At 49.1% G+C, this 24,375-nt stretch overlaps 1 protein-coding gene across 6 annotated transcripts in view; it reads right to left on the bottom strand.

Annotated features, from left to right (window-relative positions):
* The window catches only part of LOC144822411 (multidrug and toxin extrusion protein 2-like), an 877,798-nt gene that overhangs the window by 631,757 nt on the left and 221,666 nt on the right, over positions 1 to 24,375 (bottom strand). For all 6 annotated transcript variants that reach the window (XM_078679885.1, XM_078679890.1, XM_078679888.1 and 3 more), the window contains 3 exons: positions 23,672 to 23,714; positions 8,952 to 8,996; positions 673 to 770 (listed from right to left, as the gene is read on the bottom strand). In XM_078679885.1, the coding sequence (XP_078536011.1) occupies positions 673 to 770; positions 8,952 to 8,996; positions 23,672 to 23,714 (186 nt within the window). The remainder of the gene's footprint in view (positions 1 to 672; positions 771 to 8,951; positions 8,997 to 23,671; positions 23,715 to 24,375) is intronic.

Raw genomic sequence — 24,375 nt, forward strand, 5'->3', positions numbered from 1 at the left:
CTTTGAGGCATTTCGATGTAATTGTGTGCTACCAGCGTACTAGTAAGTCTGGATCCAGTAAATGGGCAGGAAGGTCCAGAAAGCGTTATTTAGAGATCACAAACTGTCAGAAAAAAATGGATGTATCTTTTGTGTATGCTTTGGTCACTGGTAGCTGCTTGGATCTTGTCGTTCTGACCAAGAAGTGTTGTTTTGACAAACAGTATAATCAGTGCAGTACAGTGTAATTAAAGGCCTTGCATGGTGACAGAACGTTGATTAAGTTGTGGTGGTGCAATGTGTCAATGTCTAACAATTAATCAAGTAGGAGCATTAGAACCTGAGGGTGCATTGTCTGCAATGGGGAAGGTGTCATCCACAACTTGGAAACCTGACTCAGAACTGCCAATATGGCAGGAGGGAGTTCATATTGATATTAGCTTGCAGTAGTGCAGCAACTTCTTTTACAATTATCATTTTGTGAAGGGCAGGTGGGGGATCAGACAGTGAACAGGTTAGAGTTAGTTTTCCTCAGTACTTGGAGGTTTTGTATACAGTCATTTGTGTAACCAATCCTTCAATAATGAGCAGTGAGAATCAAATTCAAATCATAATATAGAGCTGCGCTCTCACTGACCAGGGGAGCTCACTTCATACTTTTTATGTAATAACCAGAAACCAACAAGTACTTACGCCACTCCGAGGCCCATCACATACAGAAGTATGGCATTGACAACGATGTTAAGGACGTTTACAACACCACCAGTTATAACCTGAGGCCAAATCACTCCCTAAAAAAAGAAATAGCAGATAAAAAATATAGTAAAAAACATTCTGCAATCTCCTCACTCATACCCAGCTCCAAGTGTCTCAGTAATGCCTGTTGAGAGTTCATCAATAAGCTGTGCACGTATAAACAATTGTGTAGACTCTTTTCCCCAAAATGTTTGCTTCATTGATAAATTCAAATTACATAGGGCTTGATTTAGACCTAGGCAAATGGGGTAAAGGCAGTCAGGGTGCCAGAGGACTTTATGTCGGCAACCCTGCCTTGGCTTCAGAGTTCACCGTCAGCCCTGTGGTAAATAATATGGGTCTGTATGAACTGCCACCATGGCGGATCATACAAAGCCATTTAAAAGTTTGATGTGCCTCTGACATTAGGGACCTACGCTTACACCAAACTTTAAAAAGTTTTTAATTTTACAACATTAAAGTCCCTAAGTGAGAGTTTGCTGTTGGAAAAGAAAAAAAGACTAATGGCCCCAACACCATGGTGTGGGAGTTCATCTTTTATTTTTACTGTCCCTCAAAGCAAGGATAATCCTGGTGGTGACAGTTATGAAAGAAAAAAAAAGTAAATAGGTGGTGGTTTAATGGCTTAGCTCTGGTGGCCAATATTCATTGGGGGCACACCATTGGTGTAAACCTGGCGCAAAAAAAGTACGCGGGGTACCTTAAGTTGGGCAGACAGGGTACTCTGTGTTTGTTGGAATGAGTACCCTGCCCAACAGAATCTAAATCAGGCACTTAACCATTAATGCAAACGTGGCCTTTAGGAGAGAATATCAGGCACCTGGGAGCAGGAGTTAACTAACGAATTTATAAAAGTGGTATGGGTGCACCTAGCATTTGTTGACATGACGAAATCGGTCAAACACTGCAGCTAGCATATTTTTGACCCCATGGGACAAGCACGTTATGTCACTAAAAGGCAAATATGTTGGGGGGCAGAGTTAGCCCGGCGGCAAGATTGCCGCCTGCTGAGGAGGCTCTGCCGGACAGATGAAAATCCGGCATTAATCCATCCACTCTGCACGGCATAGGGACGAGCAAGGCTATGTCCAGCCTCACTGTGACCACTGTGGTGGTGAGTGCATCGGGGCCCAAAACACATCCATTTAAGTGGTGCGGCCTGGGCCCTAGCACGGCCGTGGGCATTTTGACTGTTTGAAGGGGAAGGCAGACAGGCATGAAGAGTGACTTGAGCAGCTTACACAGCGCTAAGGTTACGCACACCTCATCTGGGTAGTGACTACTTCAGATGGAGAAGGTCCCTAAAGTTATTTGAAATAAGAATGAAGATTTGGGGGCATATGTATGAAGCCCATTTCCCGTTCGCAAACGGGCCGTTTCTCAGAATCGGCCCGTTGCCAACAGGAAAAAGCCTTTTGGGATAGATCATCCCAAAAGTCACTTGCAAAATAGGGAATCGCAAAATTTGGGATTCCATATAGGCTAATGCATTTAAGGAACGCAAATTGCGATTCCTTAAATGCGATGTAGAAAGCACCCATATTTGCCATTGCGATGGAGCCTCTTGCGTCACCTCTGAGACATCATTCACATTGTGGGCTTGCATCCGGCCCAGGCAGATTCTTGTTTCCACGTATGCGGACAATGTCACTATATGATAGAAACCCATCAGATAATGTGGGACCTCTTCTCTGGGAATTCATTTGCTTCATGAGCATAGCTGGTATCACTAATAACTGGGCGAAGTCCATCCTAAATCCGCTTACAGCAGCCACTCAAAACTTCACCCCCAACTTCCCACTGACATGGGCAAGGGACTCAGTCTGCTTTTTTGATGTGTGGCTCAGCCGAGACTTGGAGGAATTGTGGAGGGAAAACTATGGCTGACCGATGACGTGGCTCGAGGAGCGGGTGGCTGTCTGGTCGAAGCTGCCGCTATCCCTCTCCGGGAGACTGGCCACTGCAAAGATGGTTATACATCCCAAATTTTTATATTTACTCATCAATCTGCCTCTCCCCCTACCGGTCTGTTCCAACTGAAATGCGGATCTATTCAGGTCTTGTTGGCATGGAACAGCAAACAACCAAGGGATGTGGGAGATCTTGACGCTTCGTTTGAGCAGGGTGGGCTGGGAGCGCCCGATATGGACTTGTACTTACTCAGTGCCCAGGCACATTATGCGCTCTTCTGGCTGCACCCTATACAATTTCATACGCACACTGCACCTGAGGTAGATAATGTGGCCCGGTGCCCCTTACAGATGGTCCTGCCCAGCGTGTGAGAAACCAGGTGGACACTGTGGCATGCACAGTGTGGGCGTGGAAGAGCACCGGAAAAGGGCGTGGCTTGATTATATGTGTGCCCCGCCTGTTCCCACTTCAGGGCAGCCACTACTCCCAATGGTTGCTGTCCCAGAGACATGAGTGCATCTGCTTAGACTGCAGCGGAACACCTTTGGAGTGGCATACCCCGATGGCAGCTTTGGGGCCCCCCAGCAGGTCTTTCGAGATCCTCAATCAATCAATCAATCAATCAATCAATCAATCAATCAATCAGCCGTTTATAAAGCACGCTACTCACCCGTGAGGGTCTGAAGGCTCTGGGGAGAGGGTGGGCAGCTCCGGATCAATCGAAGAGCCAACTCTTGAGGTCCTTCCTTAACGTGTGTAGGGTCGGGGAGCGTCTGATGTTCACGGGTATCTCGTTTCAGGTCTTGGCTGCGTTGTAGGAGCAGGCTCTCCCACCTTATCTGTTTTTGCGGATGCGAGGGACCTTACCCAGGGCGAGGTCGGCTGAGTGGAGGTTCGTCTTGGGTACCTGGAATGATACCCTCTTATTGAGGTATTTGGGTCCGATGTTGTAGAGGGATTTGTAGGCGCGGTTGAGGAGTTTGAAGGTGACCCTTTTCTCGACGGGGAGCCAGTGGAGGTCTCGTAGGTGTTGCGTCGTGTGTTTGTGACGAAGTGTCCCGAGGAATAGTCTGGCCGCGGCGTTCTGGATGGTTTGGAGTCTGTGTAGTAGAGCTCTGTTGATTCTGGCATACAGGGCATTGCCGTAGTCCAGTCTGCTGGTTATGAGTGCGTGGGTGACGGTCTTTCTGCAGTCGGGGGGGATCCAATTGAAGTTCTTGCAGAGGATGCACAGGCAGTTGAAACTGGTCGAGGGGACGGAGTTGATCTGGTGGGTAATGGAGTGGGAGGAGTAGAGGATGATGCCGAGGTTTTGTGCGTGGTCTGTAGGAGTGGGTGGGTTTCTGAGAGTGGAGGGACACCAGGTGTCGTCCCAGGGAGAGGTGTGGGGTCTGAAGATGAGGACCTCGGTCTTCTCTGAGTTGAGCTACAAGCAGCTGTCCTTCATCCAGGCTGCCACATTCTTCATTCCTTCCTGGAAGCTGAGTCTGGTGTCTTCAGGGTTCTTTGTGAGTGAGTGAGAGGATGAGCTGGGTGTGGTCGGCAAGGATACAATGCTGAGTCCATGCTGTCCAATGATGGCGGCGAGGAGAGCCATGTAGATGTTGAAGAGAGTGAGGCCGAGTGATGATCCTTGGGGTACTCCACAGTTGATGTTGGTGGGTTCGGAGAGGAAGGGAGGGAGTCTGATCCTCTGGGTTCTGCTGGAGAGAAAGGATTGGATTCAGTACAAGGTGGCTCCTTGTACCCCCGTGTCGTGAAGTCTGCTGCGAGAGTGCAATGTGACGCTGTCGAAGGTTGCTGAGAGGTCTAGAAGGATGAGGACTGCAGTGTGTCCCTGGTCTAGTAGCATGCGAATGACGTCCGTGGCGGCGAGGAGGGCGGTCTTGGTGCTGTGGTTGCTGCCGAATCCAGACTGGGAGGCATCTAGGATGGAGTTCTCTTCCTTGAAGGTGGTCAGCTGGGCGTTGACCAGTCTTTCTGTGACTTTGGCCGCAAAGGGGAGGAGAGAGATGAGCCAGTAGTTTTTCAGGTCAGTTGGGTCGGCCGTGGGTTTCTTGAGGAGGGGTTTGGCCTCCGCCCGCTTCCAGTCATCTGGGAAGATGCCGGACCTGAAGGAGGCGTTGATGGTCAGACCTAGTTCGGGTGCAATGGTGGCGGCAGCCCTGTGGAATATATGCGGTGGGCAGGGGTCTGCTGGGGCTCCCGAGTGGTTTTTCTTCATGGTGGCGGTGATGTGTTAGACAGTGGTGGGTTCCCAGGCCATGATGGTAGGCTTGTTGGCAGCATTGGGTGGGGGGGGGGGGTGTTGTCAGTCGTTGGTTCGCTGAAGTTGTCGTAGAGGGCCTTGATCTTCAGATGCAAGTATGAGCTCAGTTTGTCGCAGAGTTCCGGGGAAGGTGTGAGGTCGGTGGCTTCGCTGGGGGGTTTTCAGAACTGTTGTATGACGCTGAACAGCTCCGCGGCATTGGTTGCGTTGGTCTGGACTTTGTCTCTTATGAAGGTCCGTTTGGTGTCTCTTATGCGCTGGTGGTATTCCTTCAGGGCGCTTCTGTGGTTGTTGCGCGCTTCCGTGGTTTTTTGGTTTCGCCAGGTTTTCTCTAGGCGTCAGCAAGAGCGTCTGGCTTGTTGTAGTTCTGTGGTGAACCATGTGGCCTTCGGAGGGCATTGTTTGGCGGGGAGGCGGAGGGGTGCGAGCTTGTCGGCGCAGCAGGAGATCGAGCAGTGAAATTCTGTGGCTGTGGAATTGGTGTCAGTTGTGGCGCTGAGGGGGTCCTGGAGGAGGGTGGTGTTGAGGAGCTCCTCTGAGACCTTGCTCCAGTTCCTTCGTGGCGGTCGCAGTGCGAGCTTGGGTGCGGAGGTGGTGTTGAAGGTGAAGTGGAAGCAGTTGTGGTCTGTCCAGTGCGACTGAGTGGTGTGGCTGAAGCGAATGTTAGTTCCTCCCGTGAAGATAGGGTCGAGGGTGTGTCCAGCTTTGTGAGTGGGTGCATCGACTAGCCGCTTCAGCCCGAGGGAGGCGAGCTTGTCGAGGAGAGTGGTCGAGTCTGGGTTGTTGCAGTTGTCGAGGTGGAAGTTCAGGTCCCCGAGTACAATGTAGTCAGTGGAGATGATTGTGTGGGGTGCGGCAAGCTTGGCGATAGTGGTTGCGAATTGGGTGGGAGGTCCCGGCGGTCTGTTGATGAGGGTCCCGCGTAGCGTGGTTCTGGGGCTGGTCTGGATCAGGAAGTTGAGGTGTTCCATGTTTGAGTGGGGGTTGCTTGTGCTGGAGGTGGAGAGTCGGAGGGGTGTTTGTGTGCGATGGTGAGTCCTCCTCCAGGTGGGTGGGGGCGGTACTTTCTCTGGATCTTGTAGCCGTCGGGTATGGCAGTGGCGATGTCCAGGCCAGAGGAGGCTTTGGCCCAGGTTTCCGTGAAGAAGGAGATGTCAGGCGAGAGGGTGCCGATCAGGTACCAGATCTCTACGGCGTGTTGGTGAAGGCAGCACAAGTTGTGGAGGATGCATGTCATGGTTTTGGAGGTGCATGCGTCGGGTGGTTCTTCGGCGGTGGTGGGGGTGTTGTCAAAGGTGAAAGCTCTGCGACAGAGTTGGCACGAGAATGGTCCCTGGGTGGTGTTCGACGAGGATCTCACGCAGTCGGTGTGTCTTCCGGGGTTGAGTGCATGGAGGGTGGTTGGGTCGTAGCGGTGGGTCCTGCGAGAGCCAGGGTTCCTGGCACTGGTCGGGGCGCAGACTGGCTTGCCTTAGGTGGGCCCGCGACTGCACAGCGGTCGGCATTTTGTAGGGGAGGGGAGGGACGCTCAGCTGGGAGGCGGATGCGGGAGAGGATAGGGGAGGGGAGGGGCCACGGGTCAGCAGCGGCGGAAGCAGAGAGAGGGAGACGGCGAGGGGAGAGAGGGGTACAAGCTCAAAGCGCAGAATTTAGACACAGAATGAGCTAACACAGAATGAAAAACAGAATATGAACCCAAAATGAAAACCAAATGAAAACACAGTGGACAACCAAATGCACAGTGTGGGCGAAGACTATACGCTCAGAGGTTACTGATGCACAGGAAAAGTAATCACACAGAGGTCAAGGATTACCGCGAAGCGGCAGGGGGGCAGCAGCAGCAGCCTCGAACACCCAGGCTGGGGGCTCAGCGGCGGCGACCAAGTGGATGGAGCTGCTGGGGAGAGTGCAGGCCTGTGACTGAGGTTGCTGACCCCGAGACATGAGTGCACTTGCGTAGACTGGATCTTAACACCTTTGGAGCGGCATACCCCGATGGCAGCTGTGGGCCCCCCCAGCTAGTCTTTCGAGATCTATGGCCTCCTTTCTGAATACCATTACTTACTACCAGTTTACAATACATTTCCGGCAGCCCCTACTACCCCACATCCACTGTGATGGAGGAGATGCTTACCAACCCTTTGCCCTGCAAACGTATCTATGCTGGTATGCAGAGGACTATTCATGTGCCCTCTGCCTTCCAAACTTGGTTGGATGACATTAAAGTGGCGGTCACTGAGGACCAATGGACCTACTGCTACTCCCAGTCCAAGGCTTTATCCCCGAACCACAGACTGCAATTGATTAATTTTAAGTTCTTACACTGATTCTACCCCACGTGTGCTGCGTATAGGACTTGCGGAGGATGCACGCTGCATAGCATTAAGAGATTGTTTTCTGCATTTGGCGTGGGAATGTCCTAAGATGTTTCCAGCATTACGTGCCACTCTCCTGAGTGAGCCCCTCTAGTTGTGCTCATGGGTTATGTCAAGGAAGTTCCCCCGGAGGTCCAGTGATGGACTGCTATGGTGCTGTTGCTGGCCAAGCATAGGGTGGCAATGAACTGGGGCTGCCAACAGGTGCCTAGTAGGAACAATTGGCTTCATCATAATGAAGTCTGTCAGGATATGCTGGCAGCGTTCTGGGAACTAAAGCTGGTCAGCTCTCGCCAGAGGGATATTTGGGCTCCCTTGATAAGTTACCTCCGGTTACCTGGCGAGCCGATTAAAGACGTGGACGGTTCTGACAATACCCTCTCTACTGCGGGTGCACCGGACTGTCCCTCCACACATGCTGCCTTGCCTGTCTGTCCAGATAATGTGGGGTGATACCTAGACCTTCCATTTTAGTCGGCTTGCAGTCACCAGACCTTCTTGCCTGTGTAGAGAGTAGACTTAACTAAGAGGCTAATTTGCGGTTCTTTCCCCTTCTTGTCTCCTCCTCCTCCTTTCTCTTTCCCCGCTCTACTTCCCTTCGTCCTCCTCCGTCTCCTTTTCTACAACTTCCCTATATATTCAGGGGATATGCTGTTTGATAGTTCGATATTGTATCTCGTTCCGGAATGCATATTGTTCCAGCAGTTCTTATGTAATTGTTTTCATGCAAAATCCAATCAATAAAAATACAAAAAAATATATATTGCATGACTGACAATTTATTTGGGAATGTACAAAGACCAGCAGGCTCAGAAACCTGCATCACCAACAGCACTTCCACAAAGTTATACAGACAAAAGTACTTCTGCACCACTTGCATACAATAGTTTACTAAGCCTTTTTATGAACTGTATACACTGCAATAAGGGATAGTCGGAGTGCAGAAAAGATTTAAAGCATAGAGAACTTCTCTGTCCTCGGCCCCATGTTGTGGGGCTCTCTCCCTTCCTTTCTCCAGCTGGAACTTAGCTTCCTGAGGTTCAGGAGGTTTTTGAAGGCCTTGTTGTTTAAACAAGCTTGTGAGTAGCCTATCTCTTGGTTGTCACAGCACCAACAAACCCTTGGGTGTATGCGTGCTCTATAAGTTTTCCTAACATAACATAACGGGGTGGGGCTCTATTGATCTGTCTATGAAAATGCACTTCTCTTTCGGAGGTTGTTTTAAATTGTAAAAAAGTGGCAGTTTCTTCATCTATACAGGAGTTCCAAACTCGGGACCGCGAGGGCTAGGAATGGTTCCAAGATGTACTTCATGCATTTCTCGAGTGAAATAATTTAAATGCCAAGGAACTAAATCTCCAAACTTTCATCTATGGTCCATTACAAACACAGAAACCTTAAAGAAGGTTGGCACATGCTAATTAGGCGAACATCGAGTACATGACAACAGGAACATTATGAGACCTCACAGCCCTACCAAATGGCTGCTTAGTAGTAACAAACAGAACAACATGCAATCAGACACTTCACTAGTAAGTAGCCAGAAGAATTTCGAACACTCCAATATAATACTGTTCCTCTTAATGCAGCTTCATATGACAATTATAATATACTCCACAATGTTGCAGAAAGAAAAGTAAAAAAAATAAAACTATAAGTACCTGATTCTGTAAATATCTGGTCTGAAGCTGGTAGAGGAAAACTGCCTATAAATAAAAAAATACATGTTGAAAATGTAAAAAGTGTGAATTAAAGCCGAATGATTCATGTAATCAAGCTTCCACTCTTCCTCCATAGCAGACATCTAAAACTTTAGGAAATACCATTTAAAATAAATGAAACATGAATATAACGTTCATAGCACGTTTTTAGGTTGAGCGTGAGCCAGCGCGCAAGCGCTGCTCTGCGAAGAGCTAAGGTAGTGGAGTACGGAGAGAAGCTTTGCCCACTCCCCCGCCCTTATTTTGCATTGGCTTGTGTGTTTGTCCTTTGTAAATGCTGTTTTCTGATTGATTATGAGACTTGTTAGTCCCACCTTAGTACAGCCATGTCGTCATTTAAATCCTCCTATGGCTACTGGCCAGAGGTAGAAGTGGGCGGGATCGGAGGAAAAAATTTATTTTAGTCCGTTCCCCTACTTCTTTATTTTAAAAAATCGTCCCGGGACGGCAAGAATAGTCCTACTTAAAAAACGATAACTTTTTCATTCAGCTTCCAGGGCTGCTCGCACTTCTTGGTTGAACTCCAGAGGCTGCAGCAGCCCCTCCCTGAGGGAGTGGAAGACGCAGAAGGGCGGGCCTGTAGAAACAATCTTCGCTTGGTGGGCTTTCCCGAACACTGCGAAGGCAAGGACATGGAAAAGTTCATCTCAGAGTGGCTCACCTCTTAGTTGCCAGGGAATACCCTTTCCCCTGCTTGACTGTGGAACGCGCGCATAGAGCCCTGCTAAGACCGCAACCCATGATCGCACGTATTTTAAACTGTAGTGATCACAACTCACATAGAATCATGATATTCCCAGACTTTACAAGAATTGTCTTGCAGCAGTGACAATCTTTCCAAGCAGCTAAGACACGCCTATGAGAGCTCAAAATTGTATACTTGCTCCAATTCCCTGCTCGTTTGCGAGTTGCCTATGATTTGCGTACTCTGATCTTCGATACACCAGAAGCCGTATTTAGCTAGACAGATGAATGAATGAATGAAACAGCACTTATTGAGCGCCTAGCTACCCGGGGGCATCCAAGCACTGAAGGCAGTAAACCGAGAGGCATCATAGCAACACTGAGGGGAAGAGCCAAGTTTTTAGCAGTTTCCGAAAGGCCAGATTTGGAATTTTGGAATTTGGAAGCGGTTTTATAGAGCGCGTAGCTACCCTAGGGCGTCCCAGCGCTGTTGATCGACCTATGTAGCCAGAGGGGGAGAAAGTTAAGGGAAGAGACATGTTTTGAGTTGTCTACGGAAGGCCAGGAGGTTGGGTTCTCTACGGATGGAGATTGGCAGGGAATTCCATAACTTTGGGGCGTTGTATGAGAACAATCTTCCTCCAGAACGGGTCTTGTGGATTCTGGGGGTGCTGGCCAGGGAGAGGGCGTCTGATCTCAGTTGCCTATTGGACTGATGGGGTTTGACGAGAGTGCTCAGGATGGGTGGACCTCTGCCGTGCATTATCTTGTGTGAGATGCAGAGGGTCTTAAGGGTAATCCTTTGATGCACTGGAAGCCAGTGCAGGGTTTTGAGGGCTGGTTTCGCTGAGCATTTTGACTCGGTCCCTGTTAAGATTCTGGCCGCCGCATTTTGGGCACATTGTAGTCTATGAATGACCGAGGCGGGGGCTCCCAAGTAAAGGGCGTTCCCATAGTCCAATCTGGAGTTTACTAGGCCCTACATGAGCAGTTTCCTAGATTGGAGGATGATTAGATGGAGGACCTTCCTTGTTGTTTTAATAAGTCCAATGCATATACCTGCAGTTTTTCTGGCCTGAGATTTGAAGTTAAGGTCTTGGTCCAGCCAGATACCAAGGCTCTTGACTTCTGTTTTGGGGGTAGGAGGAGGGCCCATGCAGTCTGGCCATTTAAGGACCGGCGGTAGATTGCGGGGGTTACCCAGGAAGAGGATCTCGGACTTCTCGCCGTTCAGTTTAAGGCGTGATTCGCACATCCACTGGAAGATGTTTTCCAGGCAGGCTGCCAGGTTGTCTAGGCATTTATTAGATTGGTTGATGGACACCACTAGTTGTGTATCATCGGCATACATAACTGTTTTTATGCCGAATGGTGATGTGATATCTTCTAGCGGGGACATGTATACGTTAAAAAGTGTGGGGCTCAGGGATGAGCCCTGGGGGACCCCACACTGAAGCGGGAGTGCTTTTGATTGGACAGTGCCGTCAGACACTTGGAATGTTCTCCCTTCCAGGAAGGACTTAATCCAGGACAGGGCAGTGCCAGACACACCTACCATGCTGAGCCGATGGTTGAGGATCGCATGGTCTACTGTGTCGAAGGCGGCACTCAGATCGAGGAGGATCACTGCCACTGAACCTCCTCGATCTATGATGGTTCTTGTCTCCTCGACCACGGCAAGTAGGGCAGTGTCTGTTCCCTGACCTGGTCTGAACCCCGTCTGAGAGGGGCGCAGAAGTTTGTTGGACTCCAGGAAGAGAGACAGTTGGTGGTTGACGATGCGCTCGGCCACCTTGCTGATGGCGGGGAGGAGTGAGATGGGTCTGAAGTTTGATGGTTCCAAGGGGTCAAGGTGGTTTTTTTTTTTAAAGAGTGCCCTGACTGTGGCTTTTTTCCAGTTGTCTGGGACTATGCCCAGTGCCAGAGAAGCGTTGATGAGACTGGTGACGGGAGGAACAATCGTAGGAGCAACCAGTTTAAGTTTACTCATAGGGGCTGGGTCAGATGGAGCCCCACTCTTAACTGATTGCAGAGTGGACAGGCAAAGTTCGATGGTAATCTGACCAAAGGTTTGGAGGCAAGGGGCATTTGAACGGGGGAGGGGGGTGGTAGGAGGCATGGGGGGGATAGGAGGGGGGAGGGAATTAAGAATGTTAATAATTTTTGTGGAGAAGAACTCAGCTAGCTGATTACATCTCGTGCCAGACGGGTCTGGCATAGGTGGGGGGACTGGGGTTTTGGTCAGGAGACGTACTATGTAGTACGTTTCTTTGGCCGAATTGGCAGCAGCTAAAAAAAGTTTCTCAAAAAAGGATGCCTGGGTATTTTTTATGCAGGTTTTATATTGTCTGAGAGCAGTCCTGTACTCGTTCTTGCTTTCAGTAGTCGTTTTCTTAGTCTGCGCAGTTCCTGCGTGTACCAGGGGGACTTAGAAGTTCCCTTTTTACTGGGGAGGGGTTTGACTGGGAGGATGTTATCAAGGGATTGACTGATCCAACCGCAGAGTTGGGTATCAGCTCTGGAAGGGTCTGGGTCAAGACTCTGAGTAGTAGAGATGAGTGCTTGAGTCCAAGAAGTTGTGTCAAGTTTGTGCCACGGGCGGGCTGGTTCTTGAGGAGGAGCTTTAGCCAGTGCTTCGGATGGAAGTGGAATCTTGAACGGGATTACGAAGTGGTCTGACCAAGGGACCGGGAGGGGGGGTGCTCGCTACTAGGCTCGACACGTTGGTAAAAATTGGGTCTAGTAGGTGGCCCTTGGAGTGAGTGGGCAGATTACCTATCAAGTAGAGGTCGAGGGAGGCTAGGTCTTTTTTTAAATCTGCGGCAGTGTTCTCCAGGGGATCGTCGAAATGGAGGTTTAGATCTCCTAGGATCGTAAAGTTCGGGAACAAGCATGAGAGAGAGAAGGTTGATTCCAGAAGGGAGTTGCAGAAAAGTTTCTGCTGCCCTGGAGGGCGGTAAACTAGGATCCCTGATAGGGTTGTAGAAGGGGGTAGGTGAATTGAGAACAAAGTGTTTTCGCAGTCCTGGATTGGGCTGTCCTTAAAATGACAGGATAGGTAGTCGCGATAGATGATCGCTATTCCGCCTCCAATCCCCGAGGATCTGTCATGATGTTTGATGAGATAGCCCGGAGGTAGAGCTTGCACCATATCTGGGTCGGAGTTAGGGTTGATCCAAGTTTCGGTTAGAAAGAGGACCTCGTACTGTGAGTTTAGCAGCATCATGTTAATTTCCGATTGATGTTTGGGTTCCCTCCGTAGGCGGAGAAGGAGGGATTTACACAGTCTAGCGGCATTATAATAGAATAGACAACCGCCACTTCTGGCTTTCTTAACCCTAGGAATGACTGCCAGATGCAGATCGTCTGAGCCCAGCCGGCTATTTGACAGGTAAGGCTGAACAATGGAATGGTTGATCGCTGGTCCATTCCCAGTTAACATCTTGTGGACGATGCACATAGCCTTAAATTTAATTCTCCCCCAAACAGGGTGCCAGTGGAGGGACTTCAAGGCGGGTTTTGCAGATTGCCGGTTCGAGGTCCCCACAAGAAGCCTCGCTGCGCAGTTTTTCACTGTTTGGAGTTTGTGAAGGTCGAGCTCGGAGCTCCAAGGTAAAGGGCGTTCCCGTAGTCCAAGCGGGAAAGAATGAGTGCCTGTATCATAAGCTTTCTAGCCTGGAAGGGGAGAAGTGGAAGCACTTTGTGGAGCATCCTTAGGATGACATAGCAGGAAGCTGCAACATTCTGTGCCTGGACCATAAAGCTGAGGTCTCGATCAAGCCAAATGCCCAGACTCTTCATCTTGGTTTTAGGGGCAGGGACGGGTCCCATGCAGGCTGGCCACATTACATCCGCTTTAAAGAGAGGAGGATTGCAAAGGAGCATCAACTCAGTCTTGTCACCATTCAATTTTAAATACGAGTGGTTCATCCACTTTGCTATTTCTTCTAGACAGGGACATAGGCTGATACAGGCATTATCAGAGTGGTTCAGTGCTACGACCAGTTGGGTGTCATCAGCATAGGTCACTATGTGAACCCCAAAAGGGAGCATAATCCCCACAAGTGGAACCATATAAACATTAAAAAGGGTGGGACTCTGGGACGATTGCTGAGGGACTCAGCAGTGGAGACGCATGGATTTTTAAGTGACCTCACCCGCGAACACCTGGAAGGATCTCTCTTCCAGAAATTATTGCAATCATGTTACAGCTACTCTGGGCACGCCCAACTTCCAAGTCGATAGACCAAAAATTGGTGGTTGACTGTGTCGAAGGCTGTGCTGAGATCTAACAGGATCACAGCTGTGGAACCTCCGTCAACGAGAATCTTTTTAGACTCTTCGACAACTGCTAACAAAGCAGTTTCTGTTCCCGGACGCGGACGGAAGCCAGTTGGAGAGGGGTGCAAAAGGTTGTGGGATTCCAGAAAAGTAAAGCACTGAGGTGACATGTTTCTCCGCTATTTTACTGATCCCTGGGAGAAGAGAGATGGAACGATAATTACCCAGGAGATCTGGGTCCAGACTTTTTTTTTTTTTTTTAAATGAGACTTCACCATTGCTCTTTCATGTGGTATTGATGCGGGGCTCTAGGGGAGTGGACCTTATAATACATTGATGAGTCCCATTCATACACGAACGCAACTGGATCGACCCACATGGGAGATACATAATCGTCCAAGGGACTATCTATGGAGATCAAATCGTAATAGATAGAGTCTATCGCCCCCCACTCTCTCAAACCTTCCTTGATTGCCTAATAGATGTATGGGGGCTACTCTTGGAATGCCTCGCAATTATGGGTGGTGACTGGAATGATGTAATGCATGTATCCGCCGACAGGGGGTGGCCCCCAGGGGCCATGGAGATTCTCAAAGAGTCAAAGCTACAGTCACTCACAAACAGAAAGATCAGGAGGACATTGTGAAGTGTATTTCATCTAATAAAGCCCGGATTTTCCCTGGATCAAAAAAGTTCCTTGATTTTCCATCCATGGTGATACACGTGCATGCTGGTTCGAAGAGGCAAATTTAGGTTCAGAGGAGGTGAATGCTCACACTGGTCTTAATCTATTTTTTGTTTGAATATCTTTTATTGCATTTTATACTTAAGATTACATTCCACAGCAGTGAGTTCACACAAAAGGAGTCCGCATTTTCCTCCTCCTCCCCTCGTACATAATTTATTTATTTATTTTTTATTTGCGGGTTTGTATAGCGCTTGATTCGACTCCCGGAGGAGTATATAATAAACAAAGAAAATAAAAACTTAGGAGAGTGTGAGTCGCAGGTGTACAAAGACATATACTCAACAACAGCTCGCAAATGCCATAGCGTCTACTGCACGCTTCCTGACAATCAAACTTTCAGGGGGGCGGGGAGGGGGGCGGAATCCCGTCATAAAGACAAGAATCAACAAGGGGTGCATCCAAACTATACCTCCCTGCTGACACACCCGGTGGAAAGCGACCAGGGTGTCATCCCAGGCCTGTGCTAGAGGGTACATGCAGATCCCCGCCGTTTCCTCCCTATGTAAAGCTACGCTCTCCGCTTTCGCCCAATTATTGAACGAGTTGCGCCAATGTATTGCCTGGGGGGGCTCGCTATTCTTCCGTCTAGTAATGAGTCTTTTAGCCGTTATTAAACCCAGGTCCCAGAATCTGGCCGGGACCTTCGTCAGTTTATAGAGGCCCAGTAAGCACGCCTCCCACGTGTGTTGTAAGCCTCCCCCTGCCTCCGCTGTCAGTGAGGTTGATACTACCTTCCAGTAGTCTTGTAGAAGAGGACAAGACCAGAGCATATAGAGGACAGTGGAGTCTACCAGGTGGCACTTGGGACATGCCGTCGTGGTCAATCCAAAATATTGGTTTATCTTGTCCGGGGATAAATATGCCCGATGTATAATGTAGTATTGGATGATTTTGAAGCGGGAATTACTGGGAATATTATGTGTACCGGCTAATATTACCGCCCATTCCTTGTCCGACCATTCCTGTCCCCTGTCTGCCGCCCATTTATCCCGTAAGCGCTGGGAGGACAACTGCAAATGTATGTGCAGTGCAAGCCAGCGCACCACGTAGGACCCATTTCTCATTACATGTAGGTACTGTATTAGCAGGTGGGCCGGTGGCTCCTCCGCGAGGTCTACCCAGGCCTGTGTGAGCGTGTGTATAAGCATTGCGTGCGTTAAGAACTGTACCGCTGGCAATCCCGCGTCCGTAACTAGCGCCTCAAAAGGAATCAGGGAACCCTCCGCGAACAGGTCCCCCAGCGTTTCCAACTCTTCCCGTGTCCAGCTACTCAGCGCCGCCTCCGTGAGTGCGCCGTCCCCCCAAGGAGTCCCCATCAGTGGTAGGTTCGGGGCATATGGCTTTGTGGAGCTCGTAAGCTTCAGACTGCGAAGGAAGCATTTCCGCGCCACCGCTAGACGTATCTGTTCCGGGCCATGTGACTTAGCTAACGGGTGAAAGAGTGCATGTATCTGAGCCGTTGTCATTACTGTAGTGTCCGGTGCTGTGTCTCCTAGGTTTTTCCCGCTAAGCCAGTAGGTCACCCACTGTAGCTGCGCCGCTACGTAGTAAAGTTCCTGATTAGGGACAGCGAGACCCCCAGCCTCCATTGGCGCATATAGAGTTCTCAGCATAACTCTGGGTCTGTGTTCCAGATCAGTTTTCTAATAAGCGTCTCCAAGTCGCGGAAGATTCGGGTAGGAACATAGATCGGAATGTTAGCATAGTAATACAGCAATTTGGGTAGCACGATCATTTTTGTCAGGGTGATTCTGCTCGGGACATTAAGCGGGAGTGAGTTCCAGAAGGTGACCTGAGCCCTAAGCGACGAGATCGCCCTTATTAAATTGCCTTCTAATACATCGGTGGGGTTCCGGTACATGTATATCCCCAGATAACGAAAGGTGGTTGGATACCAGACGAGTCGTTCCTCTAGAACCGTGATAGCACATTCTGGCGTGGCAGCGTCAAAGGAGTACACTGCAGATTTTGCCCAATTTACCTGGAGTCCCGACATCTCTCTGAACGTCCGGAATATGTCTGTGAGTGCCGGTGGAAAGCAGGTCAGGTCTCTGAAATAAAGCAGTAAGTCGTCAGCGTACAATGAATCCGCATGGATCCCATCAGCTAAAGGGATGCCCCAGTCTGCACCTGAGGCTCGGAGCCAGGCCGCCAGTGGTTCCATCATTAAAGCAAAGATTAGAGGGGAGAGGGGGCACCCCTGCCTGGTACCTCTGCACACCCTGATTGGGTCCGAGAATAGCCCACCTGTGCGTACTCTCACCACAGGCCACCGGTACAAAAGTTCCACCATTTGGACAAAGTCATCACCCAGGTCGTACTTCCCCAGCACACTGGTCTTACTCTATGTGCTATTTGTATCTCAGGCATAGGTGAAAAGTCAGTCCCTAAGGGGATTGGCAAAAGATCATGAAGAAAGTCTCCAACATCTGTACCTTCTGCTTTTTCAGAGATCCCGAAGAAGTGTACATTATCCGTACGACTTCGGTCCACAACTTTGTAGTGCAAAGCGCAGATTTCCATGTCCTTGCTTGGCTGGAGCTCAACCCTGAATTCAAAAGAGGAAAAGCGGTGATCCAGCTTCTCCACTTTGTGATGGAACATGATATCTCAGCTTGAATTGACTTTGTCTCAATGGTGAGGTCATTTATTTTCACGTCCATTGTCTACAGCATATGACCCATTACAGTTACCTCCTTGAGAATCAGGTCCATTGTGGACCCTGAAGGTCCTTGCAAAGAGGATAAAGGTGTAGTTTGTTTATTTTAAGACTGCTCTGTGATGAGCAGCTGCCTCGTGGATTTTTCCGGACGCCATCATGTGTGTTGATCCTTGGCGACTGGCAAATCCAAATGCAGGTAACCTGTTTCTAGTCCTTTATGTGGGTGGGCTGTCAGGTGGTGTTGATTTAGTGAGGGTTTCTTTGGTAATGTCCACTTGTACTAGGGAGCGAGGATGTATTCAATATAATGAACTACAGGCTGATTGCATCTGGTTACAAGCGCCTAGAGCCAAAGCGCTCTTTCAGGTATCAACTTCTGTTGGCTAGGCCTATTAGACTCCTGGCTCGGCGACATTAACTAGTTACGGGCACAAGTGGCCAAAAAGCAAAGTTGTGAAAGAATAGGCTGCACTTAAGTCAGATTCTCACTCTGTCAAGGACCAGCTGTTCTCCACGAGGAAATGTTTGGTAAAAGTGATTAGCTGTCTTGGGGTGGGGAGGAAATCACTCTTTCAAACCTTTGGTGCAGTTTCTGGATCCTATAGCTTATATATAAATTAAGGCTATAGGTTTCTTCCTCCATTGTGTTATTATTTTTACTCTGGCACAGGATATGTGAGGATATAAAAATCCCATCAATGCCATGACTGCAGCCGTAGAAACTTTGCTGCACCACTCACTTTGAGATTGCCTTCAGAGAAAAGCTGCTAGCAAAGGTACTGATTCACTCTGTGCAGGCTCTCTATATCAACTGTCAAACGGTAAAGATATAGAGACATCATCCGTATCACTCCATCATCATCATCCTAGAAGCAAAGGATCAATTGCCAATGCACAGCTTCTTTTTTTCTCTGGATTCAAGTTTAATGTTTAATATGGTTTATTTATCACAGCCTGACAGCAATATATCGACTTCAAAGAGCAGCAGGGTGTAAAATATAAACAGCACTGTATTTCCTATCATATTTACGCAGGATGGGAGTGAAACGACTTGCATTTGTATTACCATCAATTTTACAGTCGTCTAAGCACTATTCAGCCAGCCTGTGTTCACTTGTAGACACTGTGTGCCAAAAATGATTTGTGAAAACCAGCTTCAATGGAGTAGTGATGATTGGGAGAGGGTTGCCGATGCACTCCGTGGGCCTAAATGGTTGGCCTCACCTCAGATGCAGGCCTGGCCTTCCAACGCAGACAGAAGTCTCTGTCCTGCTGGAGCTCACAGCTCAGTACACAATGCCCCCCCCAGGAGGGCCCAGTGCATTCCCCACACAGGTGGGTGTTTTTTCAAACGATTGCTTCGGATAAAAATTGCCAGTTTTCATCTCGCTTCTCCTGGCACAACAGAACTGCAGCTTCAGGTGGCCATCTTCATCAGTTGCCAGTGCTCGCCTCAAAAACGTTTTTTTTTCTCCAATAAATGTTGCGGTGAATGTTGAAAATGAGCAAATCTGTAGCAAAATGTAAAACTAAAAAAAGTGCGGGCTCCTGTGCTTGTTTTATTAAACCTACAGGGTGAGCCAGAGTTCGTGGGGGTTGAAGATATGTTTTTTGTGGTCTCTGAACCGAATAAGATTCAGGGACGCCTTCCCCAGGGGCCAGCGCTTTAGTAAAAGTGGAGGGGCTGTCGAGTTGCCCTCCCAGAGTAGAATAAGGCTCTGAGGCTCCATCACCAAGGCCAAAATGGCTAGAAAAGGGAAAGAAACAAGCAGGCACCCTAACCGAATCTAGAAATGCCCCGAGTACCCCATTGACCAGGGCCATGTAATTACATACAAGGAGGGATGTGTGTCCCCCTCGCCTTTAAAAGGCCTTGGGGACCCCATCCCTTGGGGACGCTCATTTACTGTGCCCCATGGAGCCCAGCCCCGGGACACAGTAGTGTCCCTGCCTGCACCGGCATGAGGGAAGCCTGTGTAAGCAACCGCCTGGCAGGAGCATTTTCAATCTCCAGCCAACCAGTAGCAAACACTAAATCTTCTCCCATCTGTAACAATGCCCCCTCTTGTGTTCTTTTTCCATGCCCGCATTAATGTGGGCAGGGAAACAGAGCCGATATTGCTCCCAACCGGAGGGAGTAGCATAAATATAGCTGTTCGCTCTGAGTGAGAGCAACGCCGGCTCCAGCACCTTGCGGCAAACCTGCTTGGACTGCCGGGGCCTGGGGCTCCCCCAGCAGCCCCCAACTCTGTGTTTAGTGGGCACCCCGGGCAGACATTGGGGCATCCACCTTTAACTGATTTGGGCTCCAGGGAATGGGCTTCAGGGGCTGTTAAAGGCTCGGGATGTAGGGCCGCGCACCCACACCCTTTATTAATTACTCGGTCCCAGGGGGGTCATATGCTCAGGGTGGGGGGCAACACTCTCCTGTCCCCTTAGAATTAAGCCTTAGGGGACGAGGTCCCCAGGGCATAGTAAGGCTCAGAGATTGGGGCCACGCACCCCCTCCTTTTTGGTCAATGGAGTCTTAGTGGCCTAACGAGGCTTGGGGAATGGGGCTGCACTCCGCCATTCTCCTTAGAATTCGGCCTTCGGGGATGGGGTCACCAGGGTGTATCAATGCTCAATGTGGGGGGCCCGAGCGCCACCTCCATGTTTTGATGAATTTGGCTCTGGGAGATGGGGTCCTAGTCTATGGCCGAGTACACCACAGAGCATGGCCAAAAGAAGAAGCTTGGGGATGGCTAAATGCGGGGGAAAGGGGGCGTTGTGGACTTTGTGACGTCATTTGCCAACATTGTATCAAAAATGTTTTGTGATTTTAGATGTATTGCTAAATCTAAAACAAAATATCAACTGTACTCAAAGAACTTTTAATTGTGATTTGTGCATTTTCTGTTCAAGCATTCGGTCATTGTCAGGTAAACTTTACTTTGGACAGGGGGCATGGCCGGACCAGCAACCAAGATGCCCGCTCGGAGCTGAAGCTCCGTGGTGAACCCGCACACCAGCTTCCAGAGTGGCGCTTCTCCAGGCTATATTCCCACCAAAAACAACGATTCCGCAATCGGGATGCAGGTGGATCAATTGGAACTAAGAATTGCCTCTCTCCGGTCCTGAATGGCCAAGAAATTAACGAGACGTCCCTGTAAGCAAGTAAGCTACAGGACTGCGCTCGGAGGCCAAGCGAAACGAACTGCAATGTTGCCGACCTCCATTTTACCAGCTGATGGCGGCCTCATCCCACCCTGCCCTCTTCCCAAAGCACTGACTTGCCGGCTGACTCCCCGAGGGAGATAACTCCGCATTACAGATTGCACCTGCATGCGCCATTTGAGAGGTATGGGTGCGGCTGGAGGGACCCAATAATCTGACCTGCAATTTCCCCCTCGGCCGGACCCATTCTGAGGACCGAACCCACGGCCAGGAAGCACACGGACACTGGCACTAGCTATTTGCCACTCTATTGCACGGAAAACACCCCCTTGAGTGCGGTGACTCCACCTCATACACCGCCTTCTCCTGCGCCATCACCAGCGGTTTCTCCATGCAGCCTTGGGAGTTTTGTGGCGCCGTAGCCTTGTGGATGGAAAGAGATTTTAACAGCGGCCTACCGTTCTCAGCGTAGCGGCATCACTGTTGGACCCTGAGGCGCCCAGGACCCCCCCCTTCACTGGGATCCTACAGAAGAGGTTAATACACACTGGTTCACACAGGATTGGGGCGGACCTGCAGGTTTTAGCGCTATTCCTTGCACCTCTCCCCTCACTGCTTTTGGTATATACAGGAGGTGACTACCCCCAACGACCAAGGCCATAATTGCTAGAAAAGCTGAATCTACAACTCGTAGGCACAAGCGGCGACATGCATTATGGGCTGGGAGGTGGAGCACTTTTTGCCGCACAGGGGATTGCTGCTAGAACCTTGAGCCGGTGCAGTAGTTACTGGGCGCACTGTGGTGGACCTCTCCCCCCTCTTTTCCCTTTGCATACAACTGCTTCATTTGATGTTGACAGTAAAATGAAAGGACTTGTTGGGAACTGGAGGGCTAATTAGATGTTTTTTGGCGTTACCGCTCCAGCTGCCTATAGACTGGCACTTCAGGGAAATGGTACAGAAAGACCCCTGACAGCGGAAATTGCCATTTGAAGCACTACTGACACAGGCAGGGGGACAGGCAACGAGCATGGCTGCTGCAGCAGCGACGGGTGCAACAGGAGAAACAACCCCACCAGATAACTCTGCATTAATGCTGGAATTGCATTCAGAGTTCAAGGCTCTGGACACTAGTTTTGATCCGCGACTAGATGGGCTTAAGGAGCGCACAGAACAGCATGACTCCCTCTTAGACACAACGGGGGGAAGAATTTCCGATTTAGAAGACGGGTCCACTCAAACTACTAAACGCGTAGAACGCCTTGAACGCATTATGAAAACAATTGCCGCCAAGAACGAAGATTTAGAGGCGCGCAGCCGACGTAACAATGTGCGCCTAATGGGTGTCCCCGAATCTACCACCACGGGGCAACTGGACCAATTTGTCGGAGAAGCTGCTGACCAACCTGTTCGACCCAGAGCACTTCACTAACACGTTTGTAGTGGAACGAGCCCCCAGAATATTGGGGCCCAGGCCCAACCCAGGCTGCCCACCGGAGCCTGGGTTGCGAATAGCGATACTTAAGATGGTGGTGCTGCCACGGTTCCTTTACCCATTTACCAACATCCCCATACTGCTAACAAATGCCTTCTTTGCACAAATACGTACGCATCTAATCAAATTAGTGTGGGGTGGGAAACAACCAAAAGTAAGCTGGGACACACTCATTCTCCCATATGAAAGAGGAGGTTTTGGAGTACCGGATATGCAGCTTTATTTTCTTGTGGCACAATGTGGTTATTCGCATCACTGATACCATTCAGATAGATCGTAGGCCAGGCCGGAGAGAGACCTGGCGGACCCAACCTTACTGAATGCGCTGCTTCCCATCGGGATCCCGCGACATCCACGTGACATAGAACCACTATTCGCTACATGTTGGGCGTGGCACAAGTTACTCAGAAAGATGGGAGGGGATCCATTATATTCGCCAGCTCTGCCAGTGTTGGCGAACCCCTGGCTCCCCCCAACACTTGAGACGGGCAAGGCGCACGATTGGGCTTAAAGACTTTAAGATATTTGTTTCCAGGCAGACACGTATTTACCCGTGCAGAAGATAGTCGCTTCTCGGCTGCCACTTTCATGGACCAGTCTATACGGACTTGTATGCAGAGCGCACTGAGAGAGGTCATCACGTTCTACCCTGTAGAACCACAAGAGGTCATCCTACTCACAATGGTAGTCACAGATAAAACCTGGGAGCATCTCACTTCCAGGTTGCACAGGGCGTGACTTGCACTACTGGCACAACATGATGCCAAGATCAGAGATGCATGGGCAACCGATATGGGACAGCCTATCACTGATAAGGAATTGAAGGGGTGCTGCAAACAAATTAAACTAGTGTCCTGCAACCACAGACACAAACTTTTACACTTCAAGATACTTTGACGGGCCTATGTTAAACTACAACAGATGGTTAGAATCAATAGCACCTACTTTACGCATGGCCCCAATTGCAACACACAGGCGGCTACGTTCATACACGTGGTTTTGACCTGTAGTGCGATTAGCGCTTACTGGCAGGAGGTACATGAACGGCTCCAACAAATGACCGGGATGCAACTGACACCTTCCCCTTTGCTAGCATTGATGGGCTACACAGATACAGTGCCCAAAGGCACACACAGATTTGTAGTAATTGCAATGCTTCTGGCAAATAGACACACAATCCATTGAAAGGGGGCAGGAATAGTGTCAGGAAATTAGTATACTGGGGGAACGGCTTGAGAGAACGTGGTAAACTGATTATTGATGACGGGCGGAGGGTTTATATAATCTGCAATCTCTATATATTACTCAGTGGGGTGCAAGCGGTTATGTACTTATAACTGGACACTATCATAACTGTTGATGCAGCAATATATATTGTAATGGACAGGATAGGTTTTATTTGATTTGGGAAATGTCGGACTATCTTTGTTTAAGCATATTACACTGCTTCTGCATGTTGTTAAAATAAAGCAATAAAGAAATAAAGAAATAAAAAAGATATTTAAAAAAAACTTTACCTTGGACAAACTGTACTTGTCTGATCAAGTATCACAAAAAATAACAATGCATGCGACAAGATGTTTAGAAGTTCGATTTTCATGCAAAAAAAGTGACTGGTACTATAGGAAACTTACAGGAAGTGCAGGGATGAATATCATAACATACAACTGTGTTAATCTGAAAAAAAACCAAGAAAAAAAACATTTGGAGGTTAGGACCGATCACTCACACTCCAGACTCTGACAACATGCTTTAATGAATTAATCATTTTCTACCCTTTGAATATGCCTCAGCTTGACTTTTCTAAAGCATTTTAATGACATACAGAACACAAAACCACTATCCGATTTCAGAGGCAATGTGCACAAGAAGCATACAAAGAATAGTGATCTAAGAACATGTATCACATTTAATTGTATAGAACGGTCACCAGTAAGGGCACCTAGTAGAAGCCTTTCCCAACATTTTGTAGAATCTAAACACCCAGCTTCAGGCGCGACCTTTAAACTACAGCCACAAAACTGTGAGGTGCGCTTTAGACAAGTATAGATTGAGTAAAAGGGTTCTGAATAGGACCCAGGCCAGGGGTTTACTCCAGCAGTCCCCAAACTAAACTCACTGCCCCTTCAGAATTAAAGGCTTTTTTTTTTTTATAATTCAGGCCCTCTGCTAAGCAGTTAGACATAAAACACTAACTTGCACATCGGCCACATGTGAGCAGTTTTAAACCCACCAGAATGTATGTGTGTGAATGAGGTAATTGTATAATGCAAACCTCTTAGACATTCCCAAGATCGCAAGCAGGATTTCGCAAAATGTACTTCTGCTCAGGCAGCCA

This window comes from Lissotriton helveticus, chromosome 3_1, assembly GCF_964261635.1.
Source record: "Lissotriton helveticus chromosome 3_1, aLisHel1.1, whole genome shotgun sequence".
In the NCBI taxonomy this organism is placed as follows: Eukaryota; Metazoa; Chordata; class Amphibia; order Caudata; family Salamandridae; genus Lissotriton; species Lissotriton helveticus.